Source organism: Balaenoptera borealis, assembly GCF_965194805.1.
Source record: "Balaenoptera borealis genome assembly, chromosome: 15".
Lineage (NCBI taxonomy): Eukaryota > Metazoa > Chordata > Mammalia > Artiodactyla > Balaenopteridae > Balaenoptera > Balaenoptera borealis.
Genome location: NC_138871.1, coordinates 69,038,302 through 69,052,183, shown reverse-complemented (window position 1 = coordinate 69,052,183; position 13,882 = coordinate 69,038,302). Strand labels below are relative to the sequence as shown.

The following is a 13,882-nucleotide window of genomic DNA, read 5'->3' as shown; positions in this document are numbered from 1 at the left end:
TATAACATGCTCTGTTAATATAGGCTCAGAACACATTTACTTTATGGCAGTTCAACAGACTTTGATGTGGGGCTACTTAAAAATATATTACCTTTGAAAAGCTTTGCTTTGGCAGACAGAGCGGGTGTTGGCAGCCTGTACGCAGTCAACCAGACGATCAATTGACAGACACGTTGACACAATAATTCATGGCACCTGCTCCCCTGATACATGCAAAACACTGGTTTATTTCAGAAAAAAAGAATATATGTCTCAAAATCCCTTTCATTCATGTTGCGGAGTTTATGAGGCGAGTCTTGTCAAACGTAAGCGCTTCACAGTGAGGGAAAAGCCTCTCTGGTTTGTCTGCCCTTCATTTTCTATCAACATGGATTATTTAAGGTTCTGAACTGGGTATATGACGTGAGGAAGGAAAATAGATGCTGCTTATAGTAAACAACCGCACAGAACCAAGCTGCGGAAGGAAGATTTATTTCATCTTGAAGATTGTATTTATATTTGCAAAAAGCTATCGCTGTTCCACTAGAATATTATATTTGCTTTTTTACTCCATGAATCCTTTTGATGGAACTAGAAAATTGTGTTGTTCCCCTGGGGCAGCACTCTTTGCTATGTTACGAATGTGTTGGATAAAGAGGGGGCTGGACACCCCCCTCTCCACAGCTCTGGGGTCCCTGTGTGCATGGAGGATGGCTGTAAACCCCCAGAAAGGAGTCGGCCCCAATAAGAATATGGGTATAATATGCACTCCTTAAATTAATCTCCTGTGTGGTCTCCCTCTTGTCTTTATACCCAACATTCCTTCTTGGTTTCTAACTGTGAAGAAAAAGAACAGACACGGGGGTCTTTAATGGGTTGGGTCCATTGGCTTAATTAATTAAACAAGACAAAACAAAACAAAAACACCCTGCTCTCCCTTCCCCCTTGAGCACAGGAAGCGGATTGGGCCCAGCAAGGACGAGGTTATTGGGTGGAGGGGGCGGGTGGGTAAGAGTGACCCATCCGAGAAGCTGTGGAGTGGGGCTTGCCCCTCATGGCCACCGGTAGCGTGCTCTCCGAGGCAGAGCCACAGACACAGATTTGAGGAAAGGCCTGGTCTCAGGAGGGGTGAAACCGTGGATGCCACACAAATGGTCTGTTGGGGTGGATTTAATTTCTTTTACACAAAGTCTAATTCACATGTAATTTGGGCTGAGTGTGGTAGTTGGGATTGTAGCCCAAAAAGCATATCTTTGACTCATCTGTTCCAGCGCCAGCTTGGCACTGCTTCATCTTAGACCTTTACTGCCTTCCAGCCCCTTGGCCTTAGCGACCCCTCCCCTTTCCCCTCTGGGAAGATGACTTGGGATTCTTGAAGCCTCTGGGTCCTTGGGCATCACGATGTTTACAGCAGCTCATTGTCCCTGCTGCCTGGGCCTAGAGGTTCTGGGTCTCTCGTTACATCACATATGAGGATACATGGCAGCAGCCTGGCCCTGTCCTGGCACAAGTAGGTGCTCAGTGAGTGTAGAGGGGTGAGGAGTATGAACGGCTCCATGGCTGACGGCAGGAATCCTGTGCACCCTGGATCCCTCCGCTGCTGCCTGCAGGACAGGAGGGGTGGGTGTTGGCTGCTGTTTGCCAGCCTAGCTTGGGGTGCTGGTCGGGGGAGCCTCTCCTCTCAGAGAACCTCCTGCCGGGCACCCTCATGAAGGCAGCAGTGGTTCATTCCAGACCCCTCCAGGGCATTCGCTCTGATGCTGACCCCCTCCGTGACATACGATGCTGCCTGGCTCCCAGCTGCCCACTTCTGCCTCATGCCACTGCAGCTGGGTACCCTCAGCCACACCCACACACTCAAACCAGCCCCAAACCTCCAAGACCCTGCAAGGGGGGGCCTGGGCTGGAGACCCAGAACTTCCCGTTCTTGTGGATCTGGCCCCCACTTCTCATCCAGTCACTTAGACTTTTTATCATCCCTGGGGTTACATCCCCACGTTGCGTCCCAGTTGCATCACCTGGGTCCCTGTCCAGTCTCCCGGCACCTGGGGTTCTGCTTTGTCTCTTCAGACCTCCAGGAAGCTGGCCTCGAAACCCTAGCACCGGGCAGGTCCCCTTTCTGAGCAATTCTCTTACCTCTGAGCTGGATTGCTTCACACTGCTTGCTTCCTTCCTGAAAGCCAGCCTACGGGGCCCAGCCCTCGTTACCCATGCTGCCAGCCTAACCATGCAGGGAGACAGTCCAGCTCTCTCTCGAGCAAGTTTCCTGAAGCCGGCTGTTCTCACACACTTACCTGGGCCTGGGTGGCTGAATTTCCTCCTGTGTCCTGCAGCCCAGGCAGTTCCCAGGGCCCAGCCTCCAGCCCCTGGGTGTGGCTCTGCCCCGCTGTGGCCTGAGCTCTGCTCTGAGGATTAGTGCAGCTACACAGCAAACATGAGCACCCAACTGGGTGTGTACAGACATTTCCCAATAGAGGGGTGGGTTGTGGTCCCTCTTGGTAGTTTAATCAGCTGTTCCTTGAGTACCTTGGAAGAGATTGTCCCTGTCACCCCTGTCTGAATAACTGGACAAGTCAAGGTGGGGATCATTTACTTGGAGCCGCGGCCTATCCCTGGGGAAGGGAGCTTAGTCCTCAGGACCCAGTTTAACGTATTCTTGAGTCATGATCTACTTCAACAAGAAAAGACTTGAAGTCTATAATTTTTCCAAACTTAACAAATCAGCTTTGAAGCAGATGTGGAGGATTGTCCCTTAGCTGTACCCTGTGGGTGAGAATTCTTGTCTTTTGACAACCCACTGAGCTGGCATTGAATCACCCAATTACTGCAAATTCTTTTCTAAATAGAAAGCACTCCACAGCCTCCAGTGGAAAAATTCCAAATTCTGCAGCAAATATCTAGCTCATTGGCAGAAGCAGGTTTTGGGCATGAACAATGGTTCTTCACTTCAGTTTCAACTCCAGCAGAAGTTCTGCAGATGACCTGGGAATAACGTTGGCAGAGAAGCCCCTGGGGGAGACTGGTGTGTGTGTGTGTGTGTGTGTGTGTGTGTGTGTGTGTGTGTGCGCGCGTGTGTGTGCCTGCCTTACCCACACGTCCTTCTGAGCTTCAGCCCCCACGGGGTGCAGAGAATAGGCTGCTTTGTTTGGGAGGCTTGGTTGTACCCGCTCAGCCTGAGAGGCATGTGGGGGCATGGGGTCGAGCATCTGAGACAGGCTTAGCCGGAGAGGCAGCAGGGCTGCGCTGATGGGCTGGAAGCTTTGCTTTTAGGGCTTTGGAGCTGAGCTTGGGAAGGAGAAGAAGGAGTGTGGGTGGAGCTGTGTGTCTTAATGCCACTTCAGGCTTCTTATCTCTGGAGCATTCAGCTTCTAAACAGAGCTCATAATGGGCACATAAAAGCTGTGCCACTATTTAACCTTAAAAAACAAGAAGAAGCTTTCCACTTGTACAAGTACATACGTATGCTTGCAAATGGAGTGATGGAACAGTCAAGGGCAATGAAATGTTCAAAAAAATAGAAAGGAATGAAAGACAATAGAGTCTAGTGCCAGGCACACCTGTTCACGTTTTGCTCTGTTCTCTTCCTAGCTGTGTAACCTCAGGCAAGGCACTTGGGGGAGTGAATGGACGAGAGGTGCTTTGGTTTTCTCATCTGCAAAAACCAGGAGAATGCTATCTGCTTCATTCACTGTTGAAAGAATTAAATGGTTTCACAGAGCTAACCCGGGTAAAACACCTGGCTCATCAAGCACGTGGTAAATATTGTTTCCTTCTAAATTAAGACCAGCACTTGAAGGATTAAAGCGTGTCATTGCGGGGTCCAAAGTTATAGATACTCGTTGAACCCCAAGGCAAACCAGGATCTAGGACTGCAAACAGCGATTGTTTAGAATTTAGGAGAGCCTCTGGGCAGTGCCCTTTCCAGGCCTTTCCTACCTCTCAGGAGGAGTTTGGTTGGCCCACCCTCTCTGGGGTTGTCTGACGCTTGGCTGTCACCCTTGCCTTCTGGGGTGACTGGCATCAGTGTGACTCAGGCGGCCAGCCCGTCAGGCCACTTCCTTCTGCTGGGGCTTGTCCTGGGCATGGCTGGCGCTGGCCTCCCGCTGCAGCCCGTGGCCCAGCACGCAGAGCTCCGGGGGCGGTGCACCCCTGCTGCCGCCCTTCGGTTCTGGGGCACAGGGACTGTTCCATGGCTCTGTGTCCTTGGGGCTCTCCTCGCTGCTGCTGCAGAGAGAAAGCACAGGTGCCAGTCAAACCCTCCTCGTTCCTTCTGGCCCCGCCCCATCTCCATTCTGTCTCTCTCAAGCCCTCCCGTCTGTGTCACCCACAGACCTGGTGGTCTCTTGGTGCCAGGCCTCTGCCTTTCTGTATCAGCTTTGCCTGCTGGTGCTGTCCTTGTGGGTGTCTGCTGTGGCTGGGCACCGTGAGAACCAAGCTCCTGGTGTTTCAGAGGACAGGCTGAGTCCTGTTCTCTCTTGGGATGCCCAGATCCTGCTGCTGTGAGCAAAGCAGCTCCCTCAGGAACTCGGGAGCCAGGCCTTTATTTTGTTTTTGTTTTAAAAGCACTTCTTATTTAATAAAGAGCTAGGCTTAGCTAGTTGAATCAAAAATAACACCAACAATAACAGCAAAAAAACCCCTGCTTTGCTCAGCTGCCACCCTTTTCCTGAATGGAATAAAATGAAAACTGCTTGGCCCAGACCTGGCATTTGGCTAGAATAGAGCTTCGCTGCTGAGTGCCACAGTGAGAGGGGCTCTGAACAGAGAGGGACACCCAATGTGCTCTGGGAGCACGGAGTGGAGGGTGGTCACAAGCACAGAGCGAGTTTAGGCCAGATGGGGGACCAGCTCGGGAAGCCACACTGGCTACGGGCAGCCAGGCTAGCCTCACGAAGACCACGTGGAGGGTGGAGTCGGCTGTCTGGGTTCGAGTCCTGGCCCTTCCACTTACTAGCTGTGTGACCTCTAGCATGTTGATTAATCTCTCTGATTCTCAGTTTCCTGCTTTGTGAAAGGGAGATAGTAATAATACCCATCTCATAGGACACTCAAAGTTATCAATATTGGATGACACATGGAAAACTCTCCGCACACTAACCAGCATATGATAGGTGCTCACTAAATTGTCGGCTGTCACTGGTGCTGTTTTGTAGTAGGACTAGGAAGTCACACCTGCAAGGGACCTGAGGGACCACCCTGTCATATGACAGGTGGGCACCTGAGGCTCGAAGCCTCTCCATCAGTCACCCCAGGACCAGGACTGGCCCCAGCTCCCCACACGCACAGACCAGAAGCCCTTCTCTCTGCCCACGACGGCACCTTCTTGACTGTATTATGAGTGTGCTCGGCTCTGCGTGCTTAGGCTTACGTGGGACGTCCAACCAGTGGCGGACAAGTTTGAGTTTGGATCCTAACAAGATCAGGGTGGCAGGAATGGTGGGGGGAGGTGGGGTGGGCACTGACACTGGCCGTCATACGTGGTTTTCAGGCAGTGAGGAACCCACCCTGTTCCTTAGAGCCGGTCTCACCTATGTCAGCCTCTGGCCCCATCGTAAGTCCCTGCAGGACCCAGTGATTTGTGGGCCACAGCTCCCACCTTATTTTTTCTTCTGCCTGTGCCCCTTTTGAGCAGAGGGAGGCATGACCCTTTGCTGCTCCCAGACTGGAGCAGCTGGCAGGAATGGGAGGGGCAGGCCCAGGGGACAGGCTGTGGCATGCAGTGTTAGTGGAGGCTGACACCGAGGTGTGACGCAGGATTTGGTTCTTGAACCGTGTCTTCCCCGCCCCCAACCGGGTCCCACATATGCCTGAGGCTCAGGCCAGGAGGTCGACTGTTTTGGTTGCCGTACGGCCGTGGTTCCACCTGTTCCCAGACCTGCTGGGGAGACAGGCTGCCCAGGTCTCCAGGAAACGGGGTCAGGGGGCTGCAGAGAGACCCTGACTGGCAAAGATTAAAAGCACCGCATTTAGCGGAGCAAGTCTGGGCACACTGAGACCTGGCTAGAGACAGGTGCCTTCACCTGGGGATTCAACACGTAAATAACCCTCGAAGCTCAGTAACAGAGCTTCCTGGGGAAGCCCCCAAGGACTGCGCCCAATCCCCGGGCCCCAAGATGGGGAAGATATCAACACCATCAGTTTTTCTAAAAAGGGGGCACGGGATGACCTGCAGGGAATCAACACCAGACACAGGCCAGTGCATCCTGCAAGCCTGCCTCGGCTCGAGATACGATGGGTAGGGCTGTCCCTGCAAGTCCCTGCTTGGGGAAACAGCCTGTAACAGTTTCTGGCTCTCGGGCACTGGCTTGTTGTCTTGTTGCATGATCTTGGGGGAATCATGCTCAGTTCCCTGGCGTTGTTTCCCATACGCAGGAGGGCAGAAAAAAATGCTTGTCATCTCCAGAGCCGCAAAAGCCCTCCTCTTACAGCTGGTGCACTTCTGCTCCCAGACGCTAATTTTACAGGGCTGAGTGGGGAGTGGGGTGTGTGTCTGGGGAATAAGCATTTCCCCATCACATTCATCACGTGCTCACAGTTTCACAGTCTGGAACAGTTTAGAGGTGTGGTCTGACCGGGAGATAGGGGAATGGCTGTCATTCTGTGACCTTCCGCGTGACCTTGGGAAGGCTCCTCTTTATGAATCCTCTTCCCTCTTTCAAGCTACAATTACTCCCCACCCCACCTCATCTCTCTGAATATTGAGATTCAGGACATAAAACAACCTTTAAGGCCGCCTTATTCCGAGGAGAAACCTGAGAGAATGGCAGTATTTTCTCCTTGAACAATTTTATGTTGCTTTATTATTGCTCCTGCTGTTTTAAAGTGTTAGTGTTTTTAATTAATGCCATTTCATTGTCCTTGTTCTCTCAAGCTCTTCTCCTGAAGGGCACAGTTTTAGAAATCTAATAACTGAATAAATGGCTAGCGTGAGGAATAATGCAATAACACTTATAGAGGTTCTCAGATGAAAGGCACTGTGCTGCAGGAAGCTCATTTTAGATTTAAGAAAAGAGCAACGTTACATGAAGATTCTTGCAAAAACAATCAATATTTCATTTCTTTCAAGTGGCTGGGGAAGTTTCTATAACTATAATCATGCACAACTTTCCAGAGATAATATCTTTATTTAAAATTGACTGCCGAGTACTTTGTGGAAAATCTACCATTTATGCCAGGACAGACTGTGAAGTCTGTAACACATATCGCTCTGGCAGAAATTAACTTCTGATTTACACAACTGTGGGCAATGCAAAGATAGCAAGGACTGCTGTGGGTTGAGCTTTGTCTGATATGATATCAAGACACATTGATAAGAATTCCTCTTTAATTGACCTCAGATTTACGTTTTTCTCCCCATGCCACAATTTGGGAAAAGATGCGTGTCCCCGTAAACTCTGTAAAATAATCACACCACCATTCGAGTCCTTTCAACTCCCAGGCAATGGCTCTACTTTGAGTCATGCCCCCTTGTAGCTGCATGCCCAGGCCTGTCTGCAGGGCTGGGCCAAGGACATGCAAGTCAGCTGCCTCTCATGAGAAAGGCACACTTAGAACTCAGCCGGCCCAGGGCAGGCATGGCAGCCCTTCTGCCTGGGTTCTGGTGCTCAGTGCTCATGGAGAGTCTTATTCTTGCTCTATACTCCTCTGAAAGGGGAGATGGAGATGAGGCTGGATTGGAGGAGAAGTGGGGGCAGGTCCTTGGGAGTATGGGGAAGCCAGACTTTCATATTCAATACCTCCAGGACCCGCTGTTTGTTAAGGCGTGTCCCCTGGGTGCCTCCCAGATCCTTTTGGCGGCGGGGGGCGGGGGGGTTGTGTCCACGTGGTCAAAACTATTTTCATAATAATACTAAGATGTTATGTGCCTTTTTCACTTATTCTTTCAGGAATGTAGAGTGGAGTTTTCCAGACTACATGATGTGTGATATCTCAACAGATTGACTGTGGACAAAGGTCTGAGAGTCCAACTGTCTTTCTGTGAAGCCCACACCCTAAAGAGATTTGTAAAAGTATAAGACAGTGCCACTCCTTTCACTCAATTTTGTTGTTGTTGTGGAAAATATAGTTACTTTTCATTAGGATATAGTTTATGTTAACATAGAATGGGGTCGTTTTTGTTTTTTCAATTAATAAATATTTTAAACATCTCTCAATTTTAATTTGTAAAGCAGGAAAAAGCGATAGATGCAATGCACATATGCAAAGGCTCCTTGGGGGTCTCGATTTTGAAGAGCTTAAAGAAGTCCTGGGACCAAAAACTTTGAGCAGCTCCCACTAAGATGCTGGTCTATTGCTGTAAACCAGGAAAGATAGAAATCAGGCTGCTGGCTCCAGACAGGTGACAATGACTCAACTTTGGGGGTCAAGTCACTTCACCTCAGTTTCCCCAAGTGTAAAATAAGGGGCACATGGGGTTGCACTAACCTGATTGTTTTAAACTTTTTTTTTTTAATTTTTAAATTTTTTTTTAAACTTTAATACAGCAGAGCCCCTTGCAATTAAATCTTTCTCGGGAACCTGAAGTGTGTAACAGATGAAAGACGGTTGCTTAAGCACTGGGGACTGGGAGACAGGACATTCCTAGACCCCTCTCCCAGCTGCTCTTCTCTTGGAGCACAGTTTGAAAACTACTGACCCAGATGAGCCTAAGGGCCCATCAGCTCTATCCCAATAACTGCAGGGCTGTGGCCTGAGGACTCTCCTTACCTGCTCTGGCCAAGCTGGGATTCACAAGCGTCGCTGGTGGTGCCGGGGGCAGGCAGGTGAAGGCGGATGCCCGGCTGGCAGTCAGAAGCTGTCCTTCTGGTGAAAGGCTGAGGGTTGAGGGCACACAGAACTGTCCCTCGCTGTGAGTCTGCCCTCAGTCGTGGCCCTGAGCTGCTCCTCCAGCATCCTGTCGGGGTCCCACAAGGACCCCCAGCTTCAGGTGGCAGCGATGGCGGGGTGAGTTGGGGTACTGTTGAGAAGGGTGACTTAGCTTCAAACAGAGAGGAGGTGGCTGGACAGAAAATGGAACATGTGTTCCCAGACGCTTTGGCCGTGGCTGCCCGACTATCTTCAGAATCTCTTGTTTCCTTGGGCCCCTGACTGGGAGACGCTGGTGGAGATGGGGAGGGGCCAGAGGCAGGGGAACTGGCTTCTGCGCACTGGGCAGGGGGGCCGGAGACCTTGTGCTGAGCGGGTGGGCTTGCCGAGGGAGGGGTGGACAGTTTGTGCTGGGGGGGAGGGGAAGCTCGTTTCTTCACTGTTGGGGGGCTTAGCACCCTGGGGCTCACTGGAGGGCTGAGCGGTGGGCTGGGGGACCTGTGCACACAGGGCACACTTGGCTGGGCAGGTCTGTGAGTGGAGGGCAGGCTTGAGTGCCTCTTGCCCACTCTGGGCGTCCAGTGCGCCCTTGTGGGAGAGGCCTTCCTGACCAGCGCGGGGCTTCTATCTTGGTTCTGCCTTGGGGCCTCGGGAGAATGTGGCCCTCGCACTGGCCTGGCCAGGCTGGGTTCCGAGGTCCTGTTCTGCCCGGACGTGTGGCTGGAGTGGTGCCAGTGGATGACCTTCCGCGGATGCTTGGAGAGGCCTGTGGCCCTGTCCGCTCGTGCCTGACTCTGGGCCCTGCTGCCCGGCACCTCTGGGTTTCCGCTGGCGGCTGGCGGGGGGCTGAGGTCCAAGGCGAGCTTCCCGGGATTGCAGCCTCTCTTGCTGCTCCCTGGTTCTGCGCTGCGGGCCCTGGCGAGGGTGGCCGTGCTCTTGCTGGGCAGCAGGTCAGAGGGGCTCATGGCGGCTCTTAGCTTTGGGGAAGCCCACGTTCTCCGGGCGGGGCCAGCCCCTTCCAGCCCTGGCACGTGGGTCCCTTCAAGGGAGCTCTCTGCGAGATTGCTGCTTTCTGGGGGCTCCAGGGAAGTGAATGATTTGTCCATCAGGATTTCCAGAGGCGGCGGAGGGAGATGCTCTGGGTTCGCCTCTGTTTCACAGTTGAGGTCCTCACTCTTGGCTGTTTCTGCTGTGAGCAGAGGGGGAATGGTGGGAGCACAGGGCCTCCAGCCTGGGCCCATCCTGAGAGATTCTCCACCTGCTGCTGGAGAAATTCGAGGCTTTGGATACAAAGGGGCAAGTCCCCTGTAAATGGGGAATCTGGGAGGCATGGTGGGGACCCCCCACTTCCTGGGGCAGGGGCTCGGCCCAGAGTCCTTGGAATCCCCCAGTGTCCTTAGGCCCTCGGTGGGACTGAAAGTTTCAATGAGTTTCTTGACCGATGTTCTGGTAGGACAGCTCCTGATGTTCCAGTCCCGGGCCCTGGGAGCCTCACTGGCCCTCTCACCTGATGGGATGACATTTGGAAGCCCCTCAGCTTTTCTCTGCCAGGGCTGTTCTCCCTCAGGGCGGGGACAGCATTTCTGCAAGGTGCTCTGACTTGGCAAAATGCTGAAGTTCTTGGTGAGGGATGCCTTTAGCTTGCTGATGGTGCTGCTTGGGGTGACCTTGCAGCAGTTGTCGGGCCTCAGCGCTGCTGTCCTGGGTTGCAGAACCTGCTTCTGGCTGTGCCCCTGCTGTCGGGTGCCCTGGGTGCAAAGTGCCTCCAGCCTCTGGCTGAGGTCTCTCTGGACCCTCCACAGCTCCTGGAGGGTGGGGTCCTCCACGTGGCTCTTCAGACACCCCTCAGACCGGGACCTCCTCTGCCTTGAGGGGGCCTTCCTGCTGTCGCTGGCCGTGTTCAGTTTTGGGGGCACCATGGTTCTCTCCTCTTCCTCAGTCCATTCCTGGTGCTCAGAGGGCACGGGGACAAACTTGATCCTTTCACTGATTGCTTCCTTCATCTTCAGAATCATTTCCTGGTCCTGGGGGCTCCTAAGCCTCCGGGGGTGTGGCTGAAATGGGCTTTCGGCACCGGCGGGTGAAGACCGAGGCCTTGCATGGGAAGCGTGTCCCTGCCACGCACGCGGACTCAGGCAACTCTCTTTGTCTTCCTCCTCCTCTGGGCTGCTGTCCTCACCTTCACTGAGGGGCGGAGTGTCCATCAACCTGGAGCCTTCAGGAAAGTGTGCTTCCCTGGAGATCCTGATCCCAGGGGAATCGCACGGAGAGCTTTGGCCCAGCCCCCAAGGCCTGGAGGCAGTATTTTCTGGGCCTGTGCTGGAGGGCCAGGGGCTCCCTGGTCCACCCTGCACTGCTGGCTGAACCTTTGCTGTAAGAGGCCTTGAGAGCGGGCAGTCCTGGGGTCTGGCTGAACCCATCCAGAATGGACCGTGCTGCCAGGTGTGTCTTGATAGCCTGGCCTCCGCTGTGGGTGAAATCACTGGCCTCCATTCTGCAGGCTCCAGCACGAAGTCCCAGCTGGCTTGCTTGCCCAGCTTGTCTGCCAGCTGCACGGACTCATTGTCAGCACCAATGCCACTGTCCTCAGAGCACAAGGGTAGACCCTGCACTTCAGGGTCACTGTGGCCACTCGCTAAGCTCTCCAGGTGCCCCAGAACCCTTAGGAGGCGTTCATCCGCACCCCTCTTCTTGCTCAGCTTGTTTCCCAGGTGGCCTGAGGCGCCGCGGAAGTAGCGGCCGGAGCCCTCCAGGAGGCTGTCAGAGAGCGAGGCCACCGTGCCGCTGAGCGCCCGCAGCTTGCTAACTGTGTACTGCAGAAGCTGCCGCAAGAGATCTGGCTGCTCCTGGGGCTCTCTTTTCTTCAACGGCCAAACCAGATCCTCCTTAACTTCCTGGAGGAGCTCTTCTCCGTCCTTGGAGATTTCCCCCAAGAGCTGGTTGACCTCATCAAAACACAGCAACAGGAAGCCGACCATGGGCTGCAGCAGCTCCTGGGTCTGTGTGGCGCGATGGGTGATCCTCAGAACTGCTTCGTATTTGGAGAGGCAGGTGTGCAGATAGGTGTAAGCACGCCGGTGGGCCTTCACCAGGGGCTCAGGGAAGTCTACTTTGTCTTCAGACTCGTGGGCAGGAAGGATGGTTTGGCAGTAATGGCCCTGTTTGCTCGACCTGTGACATTTTGGCCTCTTTTCCCATTTGGAAGTCTCCTGGGTATTACTTTCTTCACTCTCTTCCCTAGAAAAGACCGCCCCTTGTGGTCCCTGGGAACTCTGTCTCTTGAATGGAATGTCTGTAGTCACGTAGCTTTGTGATTTGTTCAGCTGGGATGGGGAGGTTTTCGTTTCTGGGATCAGTCCTTCCATATCTTTCCTTTTGCCTGAAGTGGAATCTCTGGTGAGCTGACAAAGACTTTCAGCCACAGATTGGATCCACCTGGGACTTTGCTGCTCTTCTGCTGGCCTCTGTCCCTGGGACGAGCCCCCTCCAGAGTCATAGCAGGTGGAGTTTTGAACCAGCAAAGGGATGGAGCATCTTTCACTGGCCCCCTGACATCCTGGCAGAATTGCTTTGGGCTTTTTAAAAAACTGGATGCCACTCTTAGCAACGCTGTTAACAATATCGCTGTGGGAAGGTGTACATCCCATGATGTCAGCTTGTAGTCATCTCCCATCTGCAACCCTCGCAATTTTCAGAGAATTGTATTCAAAACAGGAACAAAAGGCAGTCTTACTAGTCCATCCAGGCAATTTCCAAGCCAGAATCCTTTGAAGTCCAAGGTGCAATGTCCTAAACTTGGAACCGGCTTTCTTTACTTCCTTGGCCCCATCGTGTAGAGGTAGTGATGCTGCCGCCGTTCTGGTGTTGTTCTAAGTTTTGAACCCTCTGCTGCTGGTGAGCAACAGGGCAGTTCTAGAGGACTTCAGTCCCGTGGATTACGGGACTGCATCTTGCTCGTGTCCTGACAGATGTGCATGGCAAGTGGAACTTTAAGCCTATTAGGTTAATCATGCCCTAGCCAGTCAGCACTCACAGCGTGTTCTAATATAGAACTCAGCATTTACTATCTTGGGAAGTGGATTATTTTTGCACGTGCTTATGTTTTTAATTCTGTTCAGATGCCTGCCATATGAAACCTAGAGAAATGAGCCATAATTGCAAAAGGCTCTGGAAGAGACACATTTGTGGAGGGGAAGCGAGGGCTCACCGTTTATGAATCCTGGCAGAGAAGTGACTTTCACAGTTTAATAAGGGCAAATCAGCCGAGTGTGCTCCAACCTGCTACCATCCAGAAGACCCCAAAATTGCACAGTAGCTGGAAATTGAGGCGGTACATTGTTGTTTTTGTGGCTTATAAAAATACTACGACTTTCTAGTGCTGGAGGACATCTCTAAATAAGACAGGGAATGAAGAAGATTTTCCTCTACCCTAGAAAAGGGAGGTAGATCGCAGGGAGCCTTGGAGGGGAAAGCAGAAAAACTCTCCATCATATAAAGCTCAAGGCCGGTCCCTGTGAACTATAGGGGCTCAGGGAGACAATGCTCCCACAGGAAAAGGCTTTTTATTAAACCTTCCTCATAGGAAAATAAGCTAAACCTGGGCAGTGGAGAGCCATTAGGAGTAGAACTTCAGGGAAAAATGTATTTTCCTTTTCAAGCCCAGCTTCTACTCAGTCTGAGCCTGGTACTCTTGCCCATGCCTAAGGTAGCAGCTGCCCATTTAAAACCTCCTTTAAAACTTTCTTTGCTGTCAGTAAAGTCTAGAGCAGGGGTTTGAAGTTGGGAGACTTGAGTTTAAATACTGAGTTCTTCTCCTTTTAGTTGGGGGAATTTCCACAAGTGATGTAACTTCCCTGGGGCAGAACTCATCTTTGAAATGGGGATAGTGATATCTACTTCGTGGAGTTGTTGTGGGGATTAAGTCAATTGTCAGCTAATGTTAGGCAAGTGCTTGGCGCGGTGCTTGGTAAGAGGTAGGTACTCAAGAAAAAAAAAAAAAGGAATTCCTTATTCCTTTCCCCCTGGCGTCTAAGTCACTTATAATAAAAGTCATGAGAACATTCATTAGTTTGTCCAGGACCAAGCCCCAGTCCTTTCC

At 52.3% G+C, this 13,882-nt stretch overlaps 1 protein-coding gene across 2 annotated transcripts; it reads right to left on the bottom strand.

The window, feature by feature from the left end:
- Nucleotides 1-207: 207 nt before the first annotated feature.
- On the bottom strand, nt 208-13,574 carry PCARE (photoreceptor cilium actin regulator). Of its 2 annotated transcripts, XM_082356863.1 has the most exons (3): nt 8,686-13,574; nt 3,916-4,203; nt 208-1,583 (listed from the first exon to the last, which is right to left on the bottom strand). In XM_082356863.1, exons 1-2 carry the CDS (start codon nt 12,429-12,431, stop codon nt 4,026-4,028), a joined length of 3,924 nt encoding a protein of 1,307 aa, XP_082212989.1. In that variant the 5' UTR covers nt 12,432-13,574; the 3' UTR covers nt 208-1,583; nt 3,916-4,025. The 2 variants fall into 2 exon arrangements, 1 of the variants encoding a protein (XP_082212989.1); XR_014234793.1 differs by lacking the exons at nt 3,916-4,203; nt 8,686-13,574 and adding an exon at nt 2,274-3,001.
- Nucleotides 13,575-13,882: the final 308 nt, after the last annotated feature.

Excerpts from the sequence above, each read along its gene's own strand:
- PCARE (XM_082356863.1), bottom strand. The coding sequence starts at position 12,431 with ATGGGATGTACACCTTCCCACAGCGATATTGTTAACAGCGTTGCTAAG. Across the intron at positions 4,204-8,685 it reads TCCCAGCTTGGCCAGAGCAG|CAGCAGCGAGGAGAGCCCCA; the intron begins GTAAGGAGAGTC and ends TTCTCTCTGCAG.